The sequence below is a fragment of the Equus asinus genome, chromosome 1, assembly GCF_041296235.1.
Source record: "Equus asinus isolate D_3611 breed Donkey chromosome 1, EquAss-T2T_v2, whole genome shotgun sequence".
Taxonomy (NCBI): domain Eukaryota; kingdom Metazoa; phylum Chordata; class Mammalia; order Perissodactyla; family Equidae; genus Equus; species Equus asinus.
The window spans coordinates 140,949,116-140,976,457 of NC_091790.1; the positions used below are offsets into that span (position 1 = coordinate 140,949,116).

General features: G+C 37.7%; 1 protein-coding gene across 2 annotated transcripts in view; it reads right to left on the minus strand.

Annotated features, from left to right (window-relative positions):
• The window catches only part of COL28A1 (collagen type XXVIII alpha 1 chain), a 173,063-nt gene extending 148,223 nt beyond the window's left edge, over window positions 1-24,840 (minus strand). The window contains exons 1-8 of one of the 2 annotated variants that reach the window (XM_014854385.3): window positions 24,703-24,840; window positions 21,663-21,822; window positions 20,216-20,772; window positions 13,966-13,986; window positions 12,305-12,361; window positions 10,579-10,632; window positions 8,316-8,357; window positions 4,604-4,630 (exon numbers count right to left, since the gene is read on the minus strand). In XM_014854385.3, the coding sequence (XP_014709871.2) occupies window positions 4,604-4,630; window positions 8,316-8,357; window positions 10,579-10,632; window positions 12,305-12,361; window positions 13,966-13,986; window positions 20,216-20,772; window positions 21,663-21,786 (882 nt within the window). In that variant the 5' untranslated portion in view covers window positions 21,787-21,822; window positions 24,703-24,840. Of the gene's footprint in view, window positions 1-4,603; window positions 4,631-8,315; window positions 8,358-10,578; window positions 10,633-12,304; window positions 12,362-13,965; window positions 13,987-20,215; window positions 20,773-21,662; window positions 21,823-24,702 lie in introns of those variants that run through there. The other variant, XM_014854386.3, reaches the window with a different exon arrangement.
• Window positions 24,841-27,342: the final 2,502 nt, after the last annotated feature.

Sequence of the window (27,342 nt, forward strand, 5' to 3'; positions counted from 1 at the left end):
CATTTGCAGTCATTTAGTGTTATGATCTTTTTTTAAAGATTCCCAGCAGAATCTTATGACATAAGCACTCTAATGGATTATACATAATTTTATCCTCAATCCTCTGGGTTATTTGGTCATTCAACCCTGAAATACTTCATCCAGGAGTCATCCTTAGCTTGACAGACTCAAATCAGTGATACCACCTAATGAAGTTTAACATTTATTTTTTTTTTTAATTGGTACTTGAGCTAACAGTTGTTGCCAATCTTCTTTTTTTTTGCCGCTTTTTCTCCCAAAACTCCCCCAGTATATAGTTTTATATTTTAGTTGTGGGTCCTTCTAGTTGTGGCATGTGGGACGCCGCCTCAGTGTGGCCTGATGAGTGGTGCCATGTCCCCGCCCAGGATCCGAACCAGGGAAACCCTAGTCCACAGAAGCTGAGCATGCAAATTTAACCACTCGGCCACGAGGCTGGCCCCAAGTTTAATATTTTTGAGAGATGGATAAAATTGAACGGAAAGAAACTAAGGTTTATTGAGCATCTACCATATATTGTATGTGATTTAATTTGCAATTGTGATTTAATTGAGTCCACATTACAGTCCAATAAGATGAATTTTAAAATTCTCATTTTATGGATGAGAAAACTTAAGCTCAAGAAAAGTAACTTCCCTCCATCATATAGCTAGTAAAAAGAAGAATTAAGGTCTGAACCCAGGTTTACTCAGAGTCCCTATTTTTTTTTTTTTTCAAGATTTTATTTTTTTTTTTCCTTTTTCTCCCCAAAGCCCCCCGGTACATAGTTGTATATTTCTCGTTGTGGGTCCTTCTAGTTGTGGCATGTGGGACGCTGCCTCAGCGTGGTTTGATGAGCAGTGCCATGTCCGCGCCCAGGATTCGAACCAACGAAACACTGGGCCGCCTGCAGCGGAGCGTGCGAACTTAACCACTCGGCCACGGGGCCAGCCCCCAGAGTCCCTGTTTTTTTCACAGCACTATGCTCCATCCTGGGTACCAACTTTGATCAATTAGTAGTGTCTACCTAGAGAACTATGAGAGAAAGGTTCCGAGACCATGTCGCAACTTGGTGAGGAAAGGAGCCATGATGAATCAGCAAGCTCCGCTGTGAGGGAGAGGGTAGGGCATGGTGGCAAGCGTACTATGGATTTTCTGTCATCACACTTTACTGCCCTGCCTCCCCGGGAATATTAATTTTTAAAACCTAACATTTAAATTACACTTTACAGTTTATTATTAATGTTATTTTCACACTCAGATATTAACTGTCTGAGGTAGATATTATCAGCCCAATTTTACAGACTGAAGATTTGTGATTTAAAAAGGTTAAGTAACTTGCTCAAGTAGAATGAGAACTGGCACCTCTGAAAACTAATCTATTATATCAGACTTCTAAGACTTTTAATAATCAGAACTAAAAAGTAACAAAGTCAATTAGAAAAATGGTTAAAGTTAGAATTTTCAAAGTACTTTCATATATATATCTATTCTGAGCCTCAGAGCAATTCATGTTTTTAAGATGAGGCAGCTCAATTGGAGAGGTTAAATGATTGACTTAAATGTACATGCTAGCCAGTGACTCCTAGTCCAGTGCCCTCAGCACTAGTTTCTGCTTCTGCTGCTGCTTTATCTCTGTGCTGCTCTAAGACATGCTACTCTATGCCACTACACAATGACATAAACAACTTGCACTAGAATGTACATCAATGCCCTGCTTCCTTCACGAAGAAAGTCTTGCTATGAAAAATATATGTCAGCTGAAGTAAACAATGTATTTAGTGATATAGTGGATGTATATTCTGGTACAAACTTTATCTCATCACAAAATAGCAATCATCAGTTCCTAGATTGATGGCCAGCCTGCAGGTCACACTTTGAATAGCACTGCTCTAAGAAGGGAAATCAGAGTTGTAACCACCCATTATGGATGCAAATTATGTGCCAAAGCCTCTACATTATTGCTAATCCTCACAGCAGCCTTGCAAGGTCTATATATATATCTCCACTCACAGATTAGGAAAATGAGCCTCAGAAGGATTAAGTAGCTTGCTCATGATCACAAGATTGAGTCTGTTAGACTCCCAAGTCCATGTTCTTCATCAGCCACCCAAAGCTGAACAGGGCGCGCTGACATAGTCTGCAAGTTACTTTCCAGTAACTTGATGCTTCTGCCTCGGGTACTGCGTGGGGTGTTGCTGGCATGGGGAGCAGGAAAGAAGGAGGTACAATTCCTAGATCCAGCTATGCTTCTGTTCAAAAGCAATCTGTTCTCTCTCCACACCATGTTGTGAGTCAAACCCACCCAGGAAAAACTGAGCTCTCACTTAGAACAAGTTGAACATTTATTTCTAAGTGCAAATGGAAAATCATTCTTGAAGAATCAATTAGAAGGCAATTAATTTAATAATGTTGGATGGAAATAAAATGAGTCAACCACCAAAATGTAAAACAGAAAAGTACCATAAATACACCCAAAATTCTTTTGGCCGGAATTCACATTCCATTTGTCCAGACAGATTCGTTAGCTCGAGGGTCCTGAGGAACAGCATTTGTTTTGGGGGGCAGATTTCCATCAATGAAAATATTGTCCTCATGTTATTTGCCTCTGCAAAGGCGTTTTCTTTTTTGATGGGCTCAGTAATCCCTATGGAATGGCCATAATTACATAGTTCCAGAGAGCAAGTACTTCAGAAAACTGTGAACAGATTAGCTCTGTTCTCAGCCTCTGATTTCTAACGTTGCTGCTCCTTGTGAAATTGCGGTTTGAATGTCGATGGTTCAGGGTCACTTTGCTCTGACAGCTTGTATTTTCCAGATGAGAACTCCTCCAATGAATCTACAGTTCCCCAGAAGGTTAAATGAATCTTTCAAGAATATATACATAAAGCTTCCTGGTGTTGATAATTAGCTCATTGTATAAGTCAAGATGGGCAAGGGTATGGAGAATTTTCTTCAACTATATATGGGACAATTTTATAATCATGAAACTTTCTGAACTTGCCCATATTATCGTTTCTTCCCCATCTCTTCACAGTAGCACCTTACATTTATAGACCAGCAGTTTACAATATATTGTCACATTCACTATTCCATTTGATTCTCCAACCACCCTGTAAATTAGGGAGGCCTGTATTAGTCCTGTTCTATAGAGATGAAGAAACAGACACTCCAAGATCTTGAGTTACCCAGGTTCTCACGGCTAAGTACAGAATTACGGCATTTCTTACACTCTTTCCCTTTTAGGCCTAACTCTTCCAGTGTTTGGGGATATATTTATTTGTCTGTACATAAGTTCACCCCTACTATTTGCAGGGCCCAGGACAAGAGTGGGAGCAGAGGCCCACATACCACATATCTAAATAGTTGAAAGTTATGAATCAAGTTAATAAACTAGTAATGTTCTAGCTTCCTTTCTTGACAAATATACCTTCAAAAGGAATAAGAAATGAAAGAATTTTGGGATTCCTCAGAGGTCCATGTGGGAGTAGAGCCCCATGGCCACGGCCTACAGCCCAGCTCCCACTTCACTTTCTACCTCCAGCGCCTTCCACAGGAGGAGGAGCCTGAGTGTGCGTACATGAAGGTGCCCCAGGCAACACAACAAAGCTCCCTCAGGGCCCTTTCCTGTGCCAACAAATAGCTCCCATTTGGTTTCCCCTCAGGCCTTGGAAGAAGATGGACCTAGGAAAGAGGTTTGTGAACGCCTTCAAAGAAGGCTCAGGCCGTTTTGCAGAGACTTCTGGGGTCTTGGTTACCCAAAGCATGATCCAGAAGAAGAGGGCACAGGCCTCTTGTCCTGCAGACTCCTGGCTCCATGGGGAGTGGGGAGACCAGAGGAGACCCAGAGCAGGACCCCCTAAAGTGCAGGCCTCTTGGCCAGGTCTGCAGGTTGTGGACAGAATGCATGATAGGCACATGTTCTAATTTCAGACAGAAAATCTGGTAAGAGAGAGAACAATGGCATAAACTGTGAATGAACTATTGAACCCTCTCAAAGATGCCTGAGCCCCAGTCCAACTTGTTCTTTCTTTAGAACCAGTTTGATTTCCTAACTCACAATTTGCAAATAATCATAAAATAATCTACTAACCCATAACTTTTGCTCCTTTTTTGGTCAAATTTACCCTTCCTGCAAGCTCTACCCCGATGCCTGACAGAAAAGTAAGCAGTTCTTTACTGCTTACCCAGGGTAAATCCTCTTTCCGCCATGACTGGGTTCGGTGTTTGGGTTTCACAGGAAATTAAGCACCAAGGGAGCAACCTCACTGCAGTGTTGCCACATCCGTTTGTATATAGAAACATTTAGTCTGGACGCCTGTGATGCATGGCTATTAAACTGGTGTCTCTGTTCGTGTTTGTGGACCTGAGAGTCTGGATTCTAGTCTCAGGAATCTTAGGGCACCTTCTACCCCTTACAACACACAGCCATCTCTTAAGTTCTATTATTATTTTATGTTAACAGAGTTAAGAGTCCACTTAGGAATTAGGGAATCTAGACTTACGAAAATAAAGGAAAATAGATTTTATTAAGTGCGTAAATACAGTTATGTTTCTGTTTTACTTTCTGAAATTCTGGTCTATCTATTTGTTGTTACCAACTCACCTTCTCACCCTTGTACCCACGAATTCCCTAATTAAAAAGAAAAGAAAAGAAAAAGTGAATATGATATTAGAAGGCATAGTTGGAGGAAGTATTTGATGTTTTTCATTTATGAAGTATAACAAAACACCTCTGTACAGTCCTGGAAAATAAGACCATATAAATGTAAGCTATTTCACTTTTTGCACTGAGGGAATGCACACTTACCAGGGAGAAGAAAAGAACCTATTTTTCTCTTTATTACATTCCATTCTCAGTTCCATGTATTTTTTCAAACCTAATTTCTTACCCTTTGGCCCAAAGCTGAAGGAGAGACTAGACACTGAAACTCATTGTAGAAGTGATGACCTATGACGGTCCTTTCAAAATTGTTATATTGACTTTTAAACTATGAACTATCACAGCTGAGAATGTTTCCCAGGGACTGTTAGAGAAATTGGCTTTGAAAATGAGCTGAGATAATGGCCTTTAAAAAGTACGTAAATATTTATATCCATTATGGTCCTCCTTTCAAATTCAGTCTAGAATATAGAATATCAAGGAAATGAATGGTTCCTTTATCGACCGTAATGAGACAGTGACCTTTAAGTTACTATATTTTATCTCCTGCTAAATAAGGGGCCGGCGCTTCTGTTCCTCTTCTGTGCCACTCTAGGGAATGCTGCACCGCCTGCTCCATTGTGTCCCCGCCCATAAGCCCTTTAAGTAATACAATGCTGGATGTTAATGGACTGGGAAATTACCAACTTTGAGCAACGGCAAGTCTTTTTCAAACAGGGTTTCACATCTTTTTCATACAACTATAGTTTTCAAGTATGAAAATAGAAGTGTAAAATATATTTTAAGTGAGCTGGAGAAACCGATGGAAAAAACAAGTATGATTACAGTTACATGTGAGTCAGACTACAAAATTTTGTTGTGCATGGCTTTTGTACAAAAGGCAAAAAGGAAAACTTCAGGGAGGAGATAACACTTCTCTCCAAATGAGCGGTCACTGAGAAACTGAAGATAAAAGTAGAACTAGTCAAAAATATTGTTACACTACAATTTAATCCGTTTTAGAAATATTTATTCACATAAATGGTTTAAGTTTTAGTATTGTGCTGAAAATGAAAGGCCACATTACAGACAGTTAAATTGGGGTTCTTTATTAAAACAATTCACGTTTACAGCACTGGAAAAGGCCAGACTTCCAATCTCAGGAATCTCAGTACGCCCTTCACCCCTTACAACGCACAACCATATTTAAAATTCTGCCATTAGTTTATGTTAAAAGAGTTAAGATTGTATTTAGGAAGGAGCCAATATGATTTACAAAAATAAAGGAATATTACTTTTTTATAGTATACTCTTTTTTCCCCCTATTTTTCTTTCTGAAATCTCTGGTCAATTTATTTGGTTGCTTATTCTTCCTTCCTTCCTCCCTTGCTTTCAATGCATCTTAATTAGTAGTTTAAAATATTCAAATTTAAAATATCCAAAACAGCACTCATCGGTCTCTGCCAAATTTGTTTCTGACTTTCCTATTTCTATTCATGGTACAATCATATTTCAAATCACACAGAATCCGAAGTTTATAGTCGTATTTTCTCTCTATTTGCCCTCCATGTTCCTTTAATCCGACCAGTTAAAATCCTCCAACAGCATCCACTGCACTTAGTTTCAAATCTGCTCTCCTTCCCCTGGCCAGCAAGACCCTAGGTGATCTGGCCTCTGCCTACCTCTACAGCCTCATCTCCTGCCACTCTTTCTGACTTCTTTTATATTTTTATAACACTTGTCACTGATTGGAATTCTTATTCATTTTTTTGCCTATTTATTGCCTCCCCTTGGCAGCACACTTCGTGAAACAAGGACTACATGTCTTGCTCACTCCTGTATCCCCAGCATCTAAAAGAGGGCCCAGCATATAGCAAGGGCTCAATAAAAATACGTTGAGTAAATGAGTTATAGTCACCACAGCCTATCATTTCTACCCTTTCGTGGTTCTCAGAATGTGCTCTTCCTTTCTATTTTGTCGTCACTGTAGCCCAATTCCATCCAATATAATGTGAGCCACATATGTAATTTTAAATTCCCTTATACCTACATTAAAAAAAGCAACAATAAACAGGTGACATTAATTTTTAATAATATATTTGATTTATCCCAATACGTCCAAAATACTGTCACTCCAACATGTATACAATAGAGAAAATTTTCAATGAGATATTTTACATCTTTTTGGGGGGGGGGACTAAGTCATCAAAATTCAGTGGGTATTTTACTCTTACAGCACATCTCAATTCAGGCTAGCCAAGTTTCAACTGTTCAGTGAGCACATATGGCTAGTGGCTTTCACATTGGCCAGAGCAGCTCTAGCCAATGTCCCTGTTACTTCTCACATAGGCTGCAGCAACAAAACTTCTTCCAAATTCTTCTTCCTTCTACTTGTTCCCATTTCAACTTTTTTTTAAGAACCATGCCAGATTAACCTTCGGAATACACAGCTCTTGGGTCATGCACCTCATCTAAAATCTCAGGAGGTACCCATCACCTAGCAAAGCCCAGATCTTACAGCCAGCATGGAGTGCTCACTCTGACCTTCAAGCCATGTCTGACAATACTCCTCTTCAGGTACCCCATCTTGCCATTCTCCAATGCATTGCCTTCCCTCAGGTTGCTGCTCATGGCACTCTCCATCTGGAATGCCTGTTCCCTTCCACCTTCCTGTCTGTCCTTTCCTGTCACAATCCTACACTCTTCAGGGCTCATCCCATAAAACCTACCCCAATAGCTCCAATCGCCTCTGAAGGCCCATAATACTTTGTGTATGCGATTTTTACAATGGTTTGACATTCTGCTTCATGCTGTAAGCCATTTTAAATATCTTATCTCTCCTGTGAGATAATAAACTTTTCAAAAATGTAAGTGCTTTGTCCTAATTTTATTTTCACATGATAATACGCTTTATGTGTGGAAGATATCTAAGAAATGTTTCCTGAATAAATAACACAAATTTCTAAATGAACTACCATTGAAATTATCAAACTTTCTATCAAAGTTTTTCATGAAGTTGATAAAAAAACACCAAGAGAACAGTTTTTAAGACCTCTGAGTCTGAGTCCTGGGCTTTCACCCAAGGGGGCAGCCAAGAGGAGAATTTGTATGTAGCATGACCTCCTTTTTATTCACTGTCCACTTCTCTCCTATTTGCTCCACTACTGCAATTCCCCCAGAAAAAAAATGCGGAAGAAGAAATTTACTGTGATTATCTCTCAGACAATCTCTGATATCTTCTAATTTTAGGGATAATAAATCAACTAGAATGATCTTTTTTTGTCTGTAGAATTGGATTAACAAAAGCATGGTTTAGATTAGGTAATTCTTGTGCTCCCAGAATTTTAACTTATTCTTTATCCAAAAAAAAAAGAGCTAAGACAGAAAGCAAAATACTTTTCTTATTTGAGGCTTTCACAAATCTCAAATTAAGTATCAGGGAATGTCATGTGGTTGACCACCCTGGTCCTATCATCACTCCTGTTGAGCAGACCATTTTCTCCTCACATTTGCACTTCTAAGATCATATCTGTCTGGTTGCCCGAGTGAGCCATCGAGAGCACACGTAGACATAAATCATTTTTGCACTTGCACTACCCGGGTCAAAATGATCAATTACAGGATCTTAGCATCCTGGGATTACTTTCTTAGGAAGGCAGTCCAGTTGTGTACATACCCCCGGGCCTCTTTCTCCAGGTTCTCCTTTTTGGGCATCGCCCTGCGACAAACAAAAAACTTAGTCAAAATTCCACAGCCCTGCAGAGTGACTGATTGCTCAATAAAAGGCATTTTTCAGAATTCCCAGATTGATAGGTTAACCCAATGGGGAAAAAATCTTTAGCTTTTACCATTGACATTTGCACCACGCAATCTAGGGAAGAAAATAGCAGCTCAGAGAGCCTTTGCCCTTTGGAGTGAAGCCAGATGTATAGGGTGCAGAATCCAGGTACATTTTCACAGTTTAGGCTGAGTCTTGCATCCCAGTTTAATAACACAGCCATTGTTCTCAAATACAGCATTGTACTCACTCAGAGCCAGCCACTCTGGCTTTTCTCCAAGGGGCTTTGGAATGTTTTCCAAAATGTCGTTAAGAGTGATTGCTTGATTTCAGCAACACTTAGGAAAATATATTATGTGGCGCAAAATTACAAGCCAAATAAATGAAATGTGAATGTAGGTTTACAACAGGTATTTAACAAAACAAAAAGAAGACATGATGGCATCCATTCAGACCCATATGAGGTGATTGAGTGTGGGGGGTATGTGTGTACGCATACGAATTATAAAGTCACCCAAGGATACTTTACATTCCCTTTATTGGACAAGCAAGTAATTGGGAAAAATACTTTCACGCATCTAACATGTTTTTTATTACCTCCCTAAACATATTCTCAGAAATGGGGTTATTGGGTTAAATTCTTTTTTTTTTAAGGAAGATTAGCCCTGAGCTAACATCTGCTGCCAATCCTCCTCTTTTTGCTGATGAAGACTGGCCCTGAGCTAACATCCATGCCCATCTTCCTCTACTTTATATGTGGGATGCCTACCACAGCACGGCTTGCCAAGTGGTGCCATATCCACACCTGGGATCCGAACCGGTGAACCCTGGGCCACCAAAGTGGAACATGCACACTTAACCACTGCCCCACCAGGCCAGCCCCACACACAGCATGTCTTGATAAGTGGTGCATAGGTCCGCGCCCAGGATCCAAACCGGTGACCCACAGGCTGCCAAAGTGGAGCACATGAACTTAACCACTGCACCACCAGGCCAGCCCTGGGTTAAAATTTTGAATATTTGAATGCTTCTTATGTAGTGCCTAATTGCATTCCAAAATGTTTGTGCCAGGTTACCTTCAAAGTGAAGATCAAAGTAGTTTCACCATCACATTGCTATGACTAGCTGTTATTTTAATATTGCTATGTTAACTGCTATAAGAAAAAAAATGTTTTTTAAAATTTGAAACGCAGAAAGATCCAAAGCATATGAACTAAAAAATTGCTCCTCCACCCCTCAAAAAACCAACCCAACAATCCTGGACTCCAAAGTTTCTAAAATGTGAATAATTAGTATTAAATGGTATCTCATTGTGTCTATTTAAATTTCTTTCGTTAACTAGTGAAATTAAATGTTTTTCTATTTCTTTATACTAGTTTTATTTCCTCTCTTGAAAATCATTTGTGTCCTTTCACCTTTCAATGATTAGAAACTTGATATTCTCCCATCTGTTTTATAAAGTCCTTAGGTACTCTAGAAATTAAGCCAATGTCCATTGTGTTTGATGCAAACACTTCCCTATATGTGTTCCTCTTCATTTAAAGCATTGTTTTTCATTATACAGAATTTTGCCTGAAATTTTCACATAGTTGTATATGCTCATCTCTCTCGTGATTACCACAGTTGCTCTTGAAATTGAAACACCATCATCCCAACAATGATCTGAATAGGTAATTTTTTAAAAACTTAATGTAGGATTCTTTTTGATGGGTACACAAAAGAAGTGGGGAAATGCCTAAAGATGGTTTGGCAGTAAGAGACCATCTGGTGTTTTTTCTATTATTATCTTAGGTCAATTATCCATAAAAAACACTAGTACCAATGTCATTCTGATATGGAATATGTATCCGTAATTTATGGAACATTGAACTCATTGTTTCGGGTTACCATTATTTAAGTACACATTTCTATTTATTCACTGTCCCTAGGTTTCCTACACTTATAGACTAAAATGGTCATATGTTTCTCAGAATTTGTAAACACAAGCTAACACATACCAGACAGATACTGTAGGCAGTGAACAGTCTGTATTCTGCACAGAAATCATCAGATATTTGGCATTGACATATATTACAATGCTCTTTGTTTTCTCAATTTTTGTTCTTTAAATAAATCTAGAAGGAGATACATTGATTTAAAGGAAAGCTGTTCATTCATTTACCGGGTTTCCTTTTGGTCCTCGCTCACCTTTGATACCTGGGTTTCCATGCGTACCCTGAAGGCAAAGGGAAAAAAGATTATATTGAGGAAGAATTCTATTAGTTTCCTACACCTTACAATAATTCCTGATTAGCTTCATCCCATAAAATGAGGGAAGATTGAATAAAAAAAAAAAGCACTTTACCTACCAAGCACAGATTCAATTATGTTCTCTCCTTTACTACACACCAGGAAGGCTGCAGTCTTGAACAGACAGAGTCTTTAGATTTGCTCAAAAGAGGATAATGTCTCTTTCTCTCTCTGTTCAAGGGATAATCTCAAAAGACGGGAGAAGAGAGTTCTCCAATTCTATTCCAGAAAAGTGCTTTGTTTTCCTATTCTCAAACTACCAACAAGCTCACTTTTCTGAGAAAGGGTTTTGGGGACACTCAATAAGTATTAAATAACATAGTTCCAGGGTATCTCTATTAAACATGGTGCAGTAATTTCCTCTAACAATACTGAGTTACTGAAATTGTCAGATGAGCTCAGCAATTATCAATTTTCTTACTGTTCATTCTAAAACATAATTGAATATCCCAAATAAACCTTCCCCTGGAAATCTCTTGGTGTATTAAGTATAAACTAAGACTTTAAAGGAAGGAAAGTTTAAACCTTTGTTTTGGCCAAAATCAGCTTCTACTGACTGCCACATTATCATGTAATACATCTAACTTTGTATTTAAAGAAAAAAAGACAAGCAAACACTCCCACTTTCTAATGATTTGATTGGTAGAATGGTTTGGAAAACTATAGGCTTTGAATTCAAGTCTGAAGTTAAACGTGTCACAGTCTAAGAAATTCACTGTACACATTCCCTTTTTTGCCCCTTCATACAAGCATACGTTCAAAACATTTATCCAGGCATTTTTGTGAAGTATCTCCACTTGTTTCTGAACTCTAGGCTTTGGAATCACATAAGTAAGTGGAATACTGAATGAGCAGCACGGATGCTTTCTGGTGATAGGTTTCAGAGAAATGTTCAGCATCTCCAGTCATCATGATGTCGCTTCAAATGCCTTCTCAATACAACATGGCACCTACCAGATAGTAGGCCAGAATATAAAGGAAGCACTCCTTTTTGGATTATTTTATCAAGTATCGAATCATCATAGTAAATCCTATGTTGCCATTTCACTTAATTCACTCTAATCCCCAAAACTTCCTGATCAGCTTCCCACCCCCCAGCACCCCCTCCACCTCCTCACCCCACCCCCCACCCCGACCCCACAGGCCATCTGGTGCTGCTCTTGGATACATGTGAAAATAAAATTACCTTCCAGAGAGGTCTGTGTCACTTGTTTCTAAGTGGAGTAGGATAAAGTTTTACCTAAAGCTCTGAGGATTTGTATGATCTCTTTTTCTGTATTTTCACTTAAGTATTGAGAAATTCTGGCCCCAATTGTCACATTAGAAGTGATCCTGAAATATCCTTTGTGGGAACAACTTCATCATTTTAAACCAAATCTGCCCTCAGTTCAGGTCAGTAAAATCCCAGGCTTATTTCTAAGGACAGAATGTATCCCTTTAGGAATAAAAGAAAGAATCAGCATGTCCAGTTTTGCTATTATTTGCACACAACGGTTTTTCAACAGCACAAAATTGCCCTGATGTCTTCAAGTGTGAATAGAGCTATCATTGCTAGGACATCCTGACTTGACCCTAAGTTCAAGTAGAAATATACTCACAGGAGGCCCTGGGTCACCCGGATCCCCCTTCTGACAGTCACAAATCTTGTGTTCACACTGAATCAATAATGAAAAAAAATTTTAACACATAGCAAAATACAGCATTTCAAATCTTATTCAGTACATAACTAAATGGAACACTCCCTTGAAGAAATGTTACCTTGCAAATTTATGGAGATTTTGCTCTCCCTATTAAATTCTTCTAGGAAAACGCAGATCTAGTAAGAGCCAGATAACACAGTATTGTTAAATATTGCCATGGTTAAACAAAATAGACCTCCCATTAAAAAATATATATATATAACATATAGTTTCCAGTTCAAAGGGGAAAAATAAATATTTTCGGTGGACTTTTGGAACTTCTGCTGTTTCTCTTTTATATAACACAACAAAGATTAACAATATACAAATTCAAATACTCCTTTATTCAACAAAGGAAACCCTTTGACTTTCACCATATTTTATCAATTCTAAGATGCACATTTTTCCTTATTTTAATGTCTCTGAAATCAGAATGAGTGTTATACAAATCAGGCCTGATCATGATGAAGTTATTTTCTGCATATACACTTCAAAACTAACAGAATGAAATGGAGGAAAACTCCAGAGATGCCACTGGAGCACTCTCAAGAAATGGTGCATCACCAATGCTTTTGATGGCACAGAAGCCAGGATTGTGTGGAAAAACAAGGGCATCGATGATTAAGACAAAACGTGATTCAGAAGACATAGACTCTGACTGCGAGGGAGTTTTAGAAACAAGCAATTTAGTTTGCTTACATTTTCCTTTATATGTATGCACAAAAGTGATACAGGATTTAAAAATCTACAGCTAAATAAATCCAAAAGGACTCTTACGATAAGTATAAAATGAAAAACTGCAATTGATAATTAGGTACTGTATCTTAGTTTAATTGGCAGGGTTTTTCCTGACTAGTGGCATATGAACTAATGGTGTATCTGACCGTGTATAATTCAATGGAACGTGGTGCTCTACAAGGTTTGGTTGGCTCCTACTATTTTATGCAATACTACTTGTAAATTTCCTTATATTAAATAAGCAGTTTATCAAACAAAGTTCAGATGTTCCAAACTCTTTGTGTTAAAAACCTCACAGCCGGTACAAGTCCTTAGCAAGCTAATGGTCATTTATTGTGCTAAGTACTATCCAGCTGATATCAGCCAGCTTCCCTTGCCACTTGGTCTGGTTGCCACCATCAGGAAGGAGAATGAGCTTAAAGTCAATCAACAAGCAGCAGAGGGCAGCTCTGAGCTCTGTCACTTAGCCAGAAACACTGCCTATCCCTAGCCAACACGGTACACCTTCCAAAGTGGAGGACCCCTGCGAGTAGCTGGTATCAGTGACATGCTTAGAATAAAAGAAGTCATGTCAAAGTAAGTAAAAACTATGCCATTTGGTTATTAATTTCTAAAATCATTCTCTAAAATCACATTAAATATTTTCCAGTTTTTCTGATTTTTCTAACCTGCAGTGGACATGGTGACATAAAAAAATCAGATGACTGTCTCAAAATAGAGTGGCTCCTTTTTAAAATAATCAAGCAAATTTTTTAGTCACAGCTTCTAATGTGAATTATAATGCTGATTTGATAATGTGAGCTTTCAGAGTAATTCATAGTAATCAAAGCTGTGACACTTACCTTCTCTTCAAATAAAATATCCTAGGAGGGAAAAAAGAATGAAACGTTAATTAGATTCATGGTTCTGCTTCCAGCTTCTTATTAGTCTTAATTATTCCCTAAGGGACATATAATTTCCAAGAAGAATAGCAATTCAGCCTTTTAACCTTGTAAAAGCAATAAAGCCTACCAGCCAACCACCCAAGGAACACTTTGAGCTATATAATAATAAAAGAGGTAAAGGGCACTAACATTAAAAACGATTCTGTTTTCTAGGAACTTTATCTTATTGCATACTACATTTTATCTTTTGTTTCCTTTATCAGCTCTATAATCTCCATAATTTGGCTACAAGCTTTAATCAGCCCTAATGAAAAATTTCTCACTTTCATTTACAAAGACAGGCAGAATACATAATTGTGTATTTTCTCTTCTTTTATTTTTCCATTCCTTATTTATTTTTTGGCATTAAAACATTAATTTTAGATTGATAACTTCATGAGATATTAATAAGCCTTAGAAGTCACTCGAATCCATCTACTCATTTTGCCATTAGGAACCGTTGGCCTGCAGTGCAGTCAGTGACTTGCCTAAGGTCACACACTTGAGCTGAGCCACCTACCAAGTTCAGTGCTGCTTCATATTTAACCACACAGAAGTGAATTAGCCAGGATATTTTTCAAAACTACTTTAAATGTATAATTTTAGAGAAGTTCACAATCTGGTTTTTGTTCAACATCTAGGCCTCCTGCACTACTTCAGGTCAATGGGGTATTACCTGACAAGTGCACTGAAGGCGATGTCTGAAGTCAAAGGCTGGAAAGAAGTCAACCTCTGTTTACAGATAGAATTATTGCTTCCTTAAGGTAGAAATTATGTGTCAAATGAATGCCTCATGATTGAATCTGAAGGATTTACACATGACAAAATAGAAATGGAAGTAAAAAGCACTAGAATAATTGTTGCAAGATATTAAAACTGAAGGATGTAATGAGGAAGTTAAAGATAAGTCAGAGTCGTAACTTTATGGAGACTCCACATCCCTTTAGCTTTGTTTTTACTTTATCTTTTTTTCCATACAAACTAATAATATAGAGGGAAGATATAGCAAAATGCTTTAAGTGGCCTTGGTGATTTAATAGGGAAAAAATTAGATTGGGAATTAAGTGTCATCTAGGATTTTCATATTATTTCCACCATTAACCAGACACACGGCCTTGGGCAAGTCATATAATCCTTCCAGGTCATTTTCCACATATATAAAATGGGAAAGTTGGACCACATGGTCTCAGGAGTTGTAAAACTGGCCACAGACCCTATCTGCAAAATTCAAAGTCTCCCCTATGGCCCTCTCTGCCCCTCTCCCTCCCTATGCCCTCCCACCCCAAAGATTCTAAATTACCAGCCAGTGTAAATCCAGGCTGAAAGCAGATGAGATACTTGTATCTTTAAGAACTAGTAGGTCATGCGGAGATACACTGACAGTCTCAGTAAAATGGCATTACCCCTCTCCAGGACATTTGGCTATGCCTGGAAAGCTGAAGATGTACGTGCTTTATCTCTAGACTGTTCAAGACAGTCCTTGTTTCCACTTATTATACTGACATCCCTTCCAGACGTAGCCTAGAGACATATCCTGGAGAAATTCTTGTACTTGTATATTTCAACATTCATTGTTTTTAATAATGAAAAATTTGAAATAATAAAATATCCGTCAATAAATGAAATATTATTCAGCAATTAAAATCAATGCATTGGATCTACATATTTCAACATAGATAATTTTCCAAAAATGTTGAGTGACAAAGCAAGTTGCAGATGAATACATAGAATGTGATCCAAATTATGAAAATATTTAAAACACACATCAGAAGCTTGGTTTCCTCTGGGAGCGAGAGAGGGAAACGGAATTTGAAAGGAGTTCAAGAGAGACAGTAAAACACCTAGTAATTCAAGTCAAATTGCAATATTTGAAAACAACTACTGAAAGAAAAATTCACAGGTTTGTCACTTTACAACATTTTTATAATAAGCAATATCCTTATCAATTTTAAACTCATGAATTTAGCTGCTACTGGGCCTGATGTATAATTTTACACTTTTTTAGCTCTTCCTTTGAAAATTCAATTTCTGCTTTGCCATATTACTTTTTAAAAATATGTGCCGCCAGGCTTAAAACCAGAACAACACAACTAACTAATTATTTTTGGAACTCATTTGACTTTGTGTTTGCTGGAATTTATATTTCTATGGAAACAAAAATGAACCCAAAACTGCACAATAGATAATACTATTTCAAACAAAGAACAAAGCTGCATCCCTAAGGGCACTTATAAGCCCCAGTGACAGAAAATAGACAGCACACAGCAAGCAGTGTGGGAAGCAGATTCTAGAATGAGGGGGCAGGGCGAGGGAGTGACAAGATGGTTTCTTGGAATAGGTGGGTTTTCTGGATAATTTTTAAGAGAAGAATGCAAAGGACCAACCCATTGATGGAATGCTGTTCTATATGTCAAAGTTTATGAGGAAAACAGTCATAAAGGCTTGTGTGGGCAATAAGACAAAGGAAGCAGTGAGGAGGGATATTTAAAATGACAGAAGGGCCCACAAGGACAGAGCTAGAGGCCTTGGGAAGTGGTGAGGGCTTTTAGTTAGGCAGACAGGCAAACTGTGTGGAGAACATGGTCAAAGTCAGAGGGAAGGGTGGTTCCGTTAAGGTCTAGGTGGATACTAAAGTTTAAATGGAAAGAATAAGCAGAGAAAGGCCCTCACTAGAGCAAAAGAAGGTGCATTTTATTAATGGAGTCAGACTTTTATGATGGCATATACGTGAAAGGAAAAGGCAAGCCTGGAATTGACATTTTTGTGAATGACTGTGAGGTCAATGCTATGTAAGGGCAGAGAGGAAATGTGAGGAAGGCGCCAACGTTATTAGCATGATGGCAAATGGGATGAAAATAAAGAGTTTAGTAGGCGGGGCCGGCCCGGTGGCGCAGCAGTTAAGTGCGCACGTTTGTTTCTTGGTGGCCTGGGGTTCGCAGTTCGCATCCCAAGTGCGGACATAGCACCGCTTGGCAAATGCCATGCTGTGGTAGGCATCCCATGCATAAAAGTAAAGGAAGATGGGCATGGATGTTAGTTCAGGGCCAGTCTTCCTCAGCAAAAAGAGGAGGATTGGCAGAAGTTAGCTCAGGGCTAGTCTTCCTTAAAAAAAGAAAAGAATTTAGTAGGCAAAGATTACAAACTGACAAAAATGTTTGCAGCTTATTATAGTAGCAAGATAGACACTACAAAATCTTAAACAGAGAACAGAAATAAGGCTCTAAACAGAAGCCTTGAAAACCTGAAAAGTAGACCATAATTAATAAATTAATCATGCATAAGATTCTAAAGATGATATAAAAATTATCAAGTTGATCCCTTCTTGTTATGTGCGGGAGGGGATACAATAAATTGATATCTTCCTTAGTAATCTTCAGAGAAAGAGACGTTTGTCACAACATTTATTCCTATAAAGGCTTTTTTACTATTTAGCATTAAAAGTGATAAAGAATTTTTTTTAATCTCCACATACTCTCCCTTGCTCTTCTAAAGGACGAAGTAACATATCCAGGAGATTGGGTTGAATTTGTTTCTTAGGTTTCAATACTGTTACGTAAATCATAATAAAATAGCAATAAAAATATTTTCTTGAATTTGGAATCGTCAGGTCTCTCTTGGGTAATTCGGAACTGAAATGTTTCCATGGGGTTCTTACATGATACATTCTACTAGAGGTGTCAAGGAACGTGCAGTGATTCCTTGATTTGTCTTGGCTCCTGCAAAAGCTATTCATTGTGAACACTCATTTCCGTAAATTCAACTAAAGTATTTTCTGCAATAAAAAGGAATAAACTGTTGGTATAAAAAAAAAACCCAGATGAATTTCAAAATCATTATGCTAAGAATAAGAAGGCTGGTACACAAACAGCGCACACCGTATGAGTTTATTTATGTAAAATTCTAGAAAGTGTACACTAATCTAGAGTGACAAGGGAGATCAGTAGTAGCTTAGGGGCAAGGGAAGGACGTATTACAAAGAGGCATGAGGGAAGTTTTAGGGGTAATGGAGATGTTCCGTATCCTACTTGTGTTGATGGTTTCATAAGTGTATACATCTATCAACTCATGGAATTGTGCACTTTAAGTAGAGGCAGTTTTGTATTTAAATTATACCTAACTAACATATTTAAAAGTCAACTACATAATTATTTCAAAATAAAAACTTAAAAAATTCAATTGAAGATGCAACAGAAATAGATTAAATGAGAAATTTTTCCAATGGTCTGATCAAGAGTCAAGGTCTTCCTTCTGGATGGTAACAATTTGAAACATTGAAATTTGGTATCTCTTTCTTTGAAGAGCCTAATCAGCCCTTTGGATTCTGGAAGTGTTTGGAAAATAGTATCTCCTTCTAAGAAGTGGCTTGTTTACAGAGCTTCCATCTGAACAAACAAGCTGCGATCACAGGATGCTAAGGAAGAGCAGAGTCGTTAGGATGCTTTGTCATTTATTGGTTTCCCCAGAAACAGTTTTGCTTCGAGTCTACTGCCAAGAGCCTGTGTTCCTAGTTGGGCCCCAGCTCTTGGCAAGGGTGTGTCTGGAGGGAGTATGAACCTCCTGAGTCTACACATCTGGCCAAACAAGGAGCTGCCTGTCCTGCATTGTCTACAGGCAGCAACAGGCAACTCATTATTACAACTCCAGGGTTCTCTCCTGCACATGCTGGAACCTTCTGTTTTAAGTTCACTGGTGACGACTCCTTAAATTATGGCACATACAGGCCTAGGAAGATAGCCAGGCGCTGCAGTACATTTCCCTTTCGTGCAAAAGAGATGCACAGAGTTAACACTCACCTCAATCACCCTGGGGGTGCTGAGGGCATCTGTCTAGGTAGAACTCTCAGCATCGACCCCCAACGCCCAAAGAAAAAAGTCTAGAAACAATAGTAACTTTGAAGGAGAAACGTAGCTTAACTGTTTCAAGGCAGTTCTGATTGAGAAAACCTTAAAAAATAATTACTATTGCCCCTCTCAATGACTTCACAGGGTTAAGCACTCATGCAGACTCCAGAGTCTTTGCTTGGCCTAAATTTTCAACTATAAAATGAGGATAATGAAAGTAGTTACATCATAAGATTGTTGTAAACATTGAGTAAAATGTGTAAAGTGCTCAGAGCAATCACTAACACACAGAGAACACTCAAGAAATTATAAGTATTATTTAGATTTTAAAAACTCAGCAACTCACAGTAACAATAACTAAAAGTAAAAAAATAAGAGTAACATTGAGAAAAAGGATTAGGGGAAGGGACAAAAGAAAAAAACAATCTCTGAAATGGGGCCTGAGGATTTTTTTGACCTATAGAAAACAGCCATATGAAATGCTCAGTACCTAAAGGACACAATCGCCTTACCCTCTTCTCAAGAAATTTTTAAAAATCAATAATTTTAAGAAAATCAATTTTTAACACTTAACAAATCAGCCACCTCATCTCCAGGAGCTTCTTCCTTGAGAAAAAAATGTTATAAAGAGGGATTTCATATTGATCGCTTTGTCTTGTATTTTCCCAAACAGTAGGGAAAGGCTATCACACACAGCTAAGAACCAATAAAGAAAAGCATTGACACAGTTAATCAGACCAATCAAGTGGAACTCACAGATCTGATGGGAGAAACTGTTGGGTGACTGCAGGCTGTAGGTGATTTTAAATTGAGTGGCCTTGTTAACACTCGAGAAACAAAGAGATAATAATAAAATAATGGAAGTCTATGACTTTTGCTTGAGCATAATATGGCAGTAGGTGATACAAAGAGTCAAAAAATATTTCTGCACATGTGGAATGGGAAAAGACCAACTTAGTACAAATAGAGGAGACCACAAGTTGACCACAAATTGAATATAAGTCACAATGTTCAATGATCCCAGGATGTATAAACAGGAGTCTGAGGCACGTCATTGAAAACAACTCTTTCCAAAATCTTCAGCTTTGGCTAGTAATAAAGCTAGGATTGCAATTCCTAGAGAATGAGCCCGGTACTTCCCCAGTTTATGTGGTATAAACTTTCAAGGAAGTGGAGAGAGATTTCAGAAAGATTCCTCTTTCCGTTTCCAAGGTGTATTTTATTCTTTCATCTTTTTGACCTAGTATCTATCCTTACAGAATTTGTAACCAAGATATCAATATTATGATGAGAAATACGTATATAAAACCAACCCTTTAATTACCTACCAGGCGATCTCGAATTTTATCTGCAAGGGTTGGATCATTCAACAGTGGAATGGGTTCACTGGATGAATCCCCAGATATCAAATGAAGTTTGGCTTCATTGACTACAGTAGAAAGTCCAATGGTGATAAATAATATTCCTGCAGTTCTGGCATCTTCAGAAATACTTTGAACATCTGGATTCTTTGGATGGTCGATGCCATCAGTCATCAGCAAAGCCACTTTCACACCATCTTTACGTCCTTCTCTCTGAAGTAGCCTAGTGGCATTGGAGATGGCATAATAAGAGAAAGTACCTTGCCCAATTAAATTCATAGACTTGACCCTCTGCTTAAAAGTCTGTAGATCCTTCCAAGAAGAAAAAGGTGAATCTATTTGGACAGAGCTGCTAAACTGAAGGGCTGCCAGTTTGATGTCATATTTCAAGGAGCGAACCGGGGTCAGTTGGAAAACCTTGTCACTCAAGCTATCCACAAAATCTTTCTGTTTATCAAAGAGAACTATTTTGGAACTTTCAGAGCTGTCCACGATGAAGACAACATCTATGAAGCAAGTGGAGTCTGAAACAGAACAAACAGGTTAAGCAAAGTACTTGTCCCTTCTTGTGAAACAGCTTTGCATATGGGAAGCCCAAGGGTGGTGTGTTTGTGTCTTGTTTGTTTTTGAGAGGAGAGGGAGGTGAAAAAGAGGGGCATCTTGGAGAAAGGACTTAAGTTGTAAAGAACTCAAGCTCTTTCCAAGTCCGTAAATTCTTTTCCTCTTGTAAAATCATGCAAATCAAAAGGAAACAAATAAACAAAATACCGTATATTCTGAGCATCTTCCCAAAGTACAACGTGCTTAAAGTGGGAGGAAAAGAGAGTGCATCATAGTTTAAAAGTTCAACAAACATTGGGCAAAGTTGTCTAGAAGTAAACAATACTCTGCCTAATTCTCAGGTTGTGTGTCATATTGGTGAGGGCCCGTCTTGTTTTGGTTTTTTTTTTTCAACTTTTATGAAATCAAGAGAGAAAATGACTGTACATTTCACATTGTAGCAATGATAAGGGAGAAAGAAACTTGAAAGGAGAGAACTTAAGTTCGAGTCTTAGCTCTACATCTTACTGGTAAATTTGCCTATGGCCTTGAGTGTTCCACTTGACCTCTCTGGGCCTCAATTTCTTTACCTATGAAAGTGGCCATCTCTGTCATACCTATTTTACAAAGCTATTGTGAGCTTCAAATGAGATAATAAATGTACAAGTGCTCTGAAAACGCTGATGTTTTTATAAGTATGCTCTATAAGTACTGTTATCGTAATATAATTATGCTACAATAGAATCTCACATATATACACATATTTGGTTTGCTATTTATATCAAATACTATTTGGAAAAAATCATATTAGTTTTTTAAAGGCTAAACCTTATCATTAAAACAAAATATCATTAAAAATAAAACATTTTTTTACCCTGGAGATCATTTTTCCTTGTAAGTAAATTGGACTTTGATCCTTTCTTTCTTTGTCCATATAGTGTTTGATTCATAAAAGCTGGCAAAAGCAGGAGATAAAAGACAAAATGTCTGTTCCACATTATGGTAGATGGTGAAAAATCATCTGTGTGTAGCACCTTTAATAGAAAAATCAGTTATAAATAATCTAATAAAATACAGTATTTTCTATTTTTAATTTCAAGCCAGCAGAATTGAAAACTGGCATGCAACTGAAGAAAGTTTTCATTCATATTTATAGAAAAATATCCACATTGCGATTTTAAAAGTTTCTAATCCAAATAAATCATGACATCACAACCAAATATTTTAGTGACTATTTCCATATATCCAAAGAATTATATCCAAGTAGTCTAAATTTCCCATTTTATTATGGGGAGCAGGGAGTCAGGAGACCCACTTAGAAACATTCAAGCCCACTCTACATGGTGACTATGGTTCAAACACAGGCTCTGCTTTGACATCTCCCCATTCTTCAGGGTGAATTCAGATTGCTACATGGCTGTTTCATTTATTTTCATTATAACTAATTTCTGACTATCCCAAGATTTGTACAGAGTTGTAGAGAACCACCACCATTTGTCTTACCATTACATGCACAACTTCAGTGAGTTCAGAGGTCAAGTCAAAAATTAAATTGCCATAGAACCCCATTCCTCTTTTCTACTTTTATTTTGGAAAATTTATCTCCACCACAGTTCCAAGCTGGACTACAGTTGCACATCCAATGAATCAAAGGAATGTGAGAACAAACATAATAGACTTGCTAAGCAAGATTGTTCTTCCAGTGCTAGCTAGAAGAACTAATGGAAAGAAACAGGACTTGAAAACAAGAAGTACACCTTTTGAAACTATTTTTCTGGGCAGATTAACAATAAAAAATCTAATCCTGTAATAAAATCTTTAGCCATCTTCATCACTTAATATGGCCAGCTATACAACAAATGACTTTGAAACCCGCAGGCTTCCCTGGCAAGAGAAAACTCATGTGTGGCTAGCTCAGGATACCCAAGAAGGAATAAGAAAGCTTATTTTGTATCAATGTTCTACACAGTTTGAAAATGCTTGCCTACTTAAACTATATTGACTTCAGAAGTTCTGGAAAGGGAATCACGATTTCCTTTTTGGGCACCTTGCCTTCAGAGAATGGGAACTAGGAAATCATGGGAGTGTGATTTTTCCAGGCTCTGAATAAGTGGTGGAAATACATGCAAAGGCATTGAGGAATGAGATGCGCAACTGACTTCTGTCATACATGCCAGACAGAGAAACCCTAATGGGAAGAAAAGCTGTTGGGCTGAGAATGGACGAATGGATGGCTCCATGCCATAGTCAGCTCCTTGAATAGCGTTATCTAGTATCAAGTTTATTAAGCTGACTTTGTATCAGTATGGCTGGCCAAGCATCTCTACTGGCAAGTGCATCAAGTGCCATGGGGCAAAATTCAGCTGCTCTTCAGACCAGGGATGTATGCTAAGATGTGAAGACAGCTGAGTATTAAAAAAAGAACAAGAATTGTACTAAGGAAATAGGACACAGAGGACATCCCTCTCCAATTACTCACCTTGCTAACCAAGTAGAAGAATACAGAAGGATATACAGGTTTAACTCTGAAGATTTAGTATAAGGATAACCTTATGTAGCAAAACACAACTGCTACTGCATTTTCAGAGGGAGAAAAAGAGTTAACACCATGTCCCTGGTATTGCATATGGCTTTTCTCTTTTGTTGAGCCCATACCATAAGGAACTTCTCAGAAGTTCTGGAAATAAGAGACTGAGGATTGAATTTCATCTAGAATAAGAGAGATTTTACAAACTATGTAAGACAACTCTTCAAAAACCTAAAGAAGGTAATTCCCACGCAGTATCCTGAGAAGAAAACCACTTTCTTCTCATTTGTAGGCCTCATTTTGGGCTTTTGAAATGCTGGCTTTAAATAAAGACTTATCTTTCCAAAAACTAAGCGCTTGCTCATACAGCTTTCCTGGCATATAATCATGAATTCATACCTGAAGCCTTGTGTATACAATGCTCACTAACACAACTTATTAGTTAGTAATAATCACGATATCTCATATTTTAACACTATTTGCTCTGGCAATCTTTATCTAGCACTCCCAAACCAAAGTCTTGCCATATCCTTTCTGTTTTTGATATTAGCCAGAGGACATTCCTCACACCTTTCTCCAGTTTTTTAGTTGTAATGTCATCGTGAAATCTCTTTCTTCTTTCCCAGTTTGGCACCTTAAGAGCCCACCCATTTCTAATCACTTTTGCCATGTTTTATTTTGCCTCAGTTGTTAATAATGTTCACCTTTCTCTCATTTAGATATCACATACAAGCAAAATAGGTTTCAAGGGGGAAAAAATGCCATTAGTTAAATGAAAGAAATATAAACCTCTATGTTTATTATAGGTTACATTTTATAAATGCAGAAACAATTATTATCTTTAAACAAATGCCATGTTTTTGTCTTTTTTGCCTAAAATTTATTTTGGGTAAATATTAGGATCAATAAATCCAAGGCACTTTATATTTTATGATTTTTCAAAAGTAAAATTATCTTTTAGCAGAGTTTATCAATTTTACTCACAGTAGTTGCATCTCATTTGCTTCTACATGAAGATGAACTGATCAAATACTTTATTCAAATTGCAAAACTAGCCAAATTATAAAATATTCTGTAATTATTACTGAATTATAAAAACTTGTTCCAAATTAAGAAAAAAAATCCCAAAAGATATTAACATCTTGCAATGCTATGTAGTAGACTGTAAATTAAAAATTAATTTTAAGATAACTTTAAAATAAATTTTGTTTCTACATTTTAACAATTATTCATATTTTTCTAACAATTAATTTAAAGTAATAGCAGAGGATAAAAAATTTTGATAAGCTTTCTTCATGTAGTAAGTATGCAAACCTTTTAGTCTCCCACAGTTCCTAGATGGTTGTAGCTGATTCAAGTGATTAAAACAAAACAGTTAATGTCTTACCTTATAAATTTAGTCAAACAGGAATTAAAGACGGGTTAAGCAAATGCCAACAGCAAGGACCATTGTTGGGGATGGGGTTGGCTATTTGATATTGTTCTGTGGAAAACAAAAATTGCCTTTGCTTTTGGATCTTTTGCAATCTCTTATTCATGTTTATTAGACTAAGTTAAAGCAAGAGTGGTCAGGCATTTGGCCAGGGTGCAAGATCTGGGTGGGATCAGTAAGTAATTTAAAGGAACAGTGTCCTTTCAGAACAAGTCTGTGTTTTCCAGACTGTTGTAAAAACAACTTGAGCAGGTTTTCTACATTTTAGGCATTTATTGACAGCCTGCCTTTGTTTCGCATGGTACGTCTTCTTTCTTTTCCTATGTTTCTTTGCCTGGGGGACGTTCTGTAAGATATTGATTCTGAACAGCTCTACGAAGGAGTATAAATGACGCCAGACTCAGATGCAAAACTGGTTTTTCAAGAGAGGCAATGGGTTGATAATTATTCAAGCTGGATGATGAGTATATAGAAGTTCATTGTTCTAGTCTTTCTATATTTGTGACTTTTGAAATTTTTCATAATAAAAATTTTATACAATATATATTGAAATAGTGATCCGAATTTAATCCTGGCACTTTCTCTAACACGGGGACCTCAGTTTCCCATGTAAAAAATGAGGGAATGAATTTAATTATTTATCAAGATCCTTTCAAACTGTAACATAAGAGGTAGGTTTACAATGGTCAATATTCTGAGGTCTCTGTCCAGGAAAGGCAGTCACTATAGTGGTTCCATTCTCTTTTTTCCTATTTTCTACCTTGCGGTTATGGCTCATAATAAGTTGATGTTTATCAGTGCAAAACATCCTGCCAAGAAGCCACTCGACCTCTAGACAACTAACAGGCAGGCTTCTCTGTGGACTGCCTCAGAGATAGAGAATAGCAAGATGATGAGAGAAAGCAATATAAATTTCATGTTATAATTAGTTAAAATCAACTTTCTTAGGAAGACGTTTTAACATATATGGATCTTCTCATTAAAACAATAATAGCTTCCATTTTGGAAACACTTTACCAGGTGCTAGGCTATGTGCTAAGTTCTTCACACACATGATGGCATTTAGCCCTCCAAAAGCACAACCACCTACTTACAACAAGCACTGTAAGAATTCACTTTTTGCAGAGGAGGATGTTGAGGCAGAGAGGAGTTTGGTAACTTGCCTGCTGTCATGCAATGCTAGAGAATCCCAGAATGGGATCTCAGCTCAGGCCTCTCTGACCCCTGAGCCTCACTTATAACAACTATTACATCATTAAATTAAGTATCCATGTGAATGTTCACGTTTTCATTGTCTCCTCACCACAAAGCCGTTATTGAGAAACTAAGGAAGCTTTGTGGGGCTTTGGCAATAGAAAGAAGAAATAGTAGGTATATTGCAGAAGTAGCAATGGAATTTCCCAGGAAGCAACCACATATGTATCTTAAATAGCCTGTGGATATTAGCCACACTTTTCACTTTTGTGAGATGAGAATCATGGGACAAGGAAGCAGTGTTTTTTCAGAAGGCCAACTCTCTTTTTCCTGGACTAGACTAACAACTTGCAGAAGAATACCTCTAAGAAGCAAAGAGGTGATTCCTGGAGAGGAGAAATGGGATAAAGCCCTCCTGTTTTGCAACTGTTCTGATTGAAGTTGGTGAGGGGTTGGAGTCCTGCCTGCTCATCATCTCCCTTCGATCCCCCAAAGTCAGATAGGGTAACCCAAACCTGAGGACTGCCACCTCTCATTCCCAGATGTGGCAATCAGCACTAAGTTGATTGGGTAGATGACTCAAAAGAAAATCTTGGATTCTGTCCATGTATATAAGGCAATTAGCTTTGCACCCAGAGAAACAATGCCCCATGGCTGAAGACCACACTCTTAAGCCTAACAGATGGTCTTGATTTAGTGTGCAATTGGACATACACAGACCAAATAAGAGAACATAGATAACAATAATACCTATAAAAAGGCAACTTGGAGTCTATGCCCTTCTGATAGTTGCTCTGTAGCAAAGTCTTTATAAATGAAGAAAGGATAGCATACTATTTTTGATGTTATACTGTGGATGGCCTAGAGTAAGAACTCAATTAATATTTGTGGAATGAATTATTATTAGAATTAATTTTTTAGTGTTCATCTATCACTTGAGAACGATAATACAACAGATTGCTCTCCTCTAGAGCAGTGCCAGACAGGAAACCTTTTCTCAACTTTTTCAAAAATTTTTAATACTCTCCCATAGTAGAATCTATGTTGGCTTTATTTGTTTTGGTACCAGTGCCAAGATCTCTATTTCAGGAGTGATGGTATTTTGGGGTCCTAGGATCATTTAAAGGGATCAAAGTCTTGGATGACTTGTATATGTCAAATAGTTTTATCTGCATGAGGTTACAGAAACACAAAAAGCCCCATAACAGATCAGCTCAAATTTGTACCACAGTTACACATCTGGACCAAGTCCAAGGTCTAGTGCAATGTTTCACAATCTTCTCCCAGTTTCACCCACCTCCCACACTGCTGAGCCAGAGTAGAAAAGAACATTATCAACTGAGAAGTGAGAAGTCAATGACCTTCTATCCAACTTGGAAAAATTTGTTGTTAAAGGTCCCC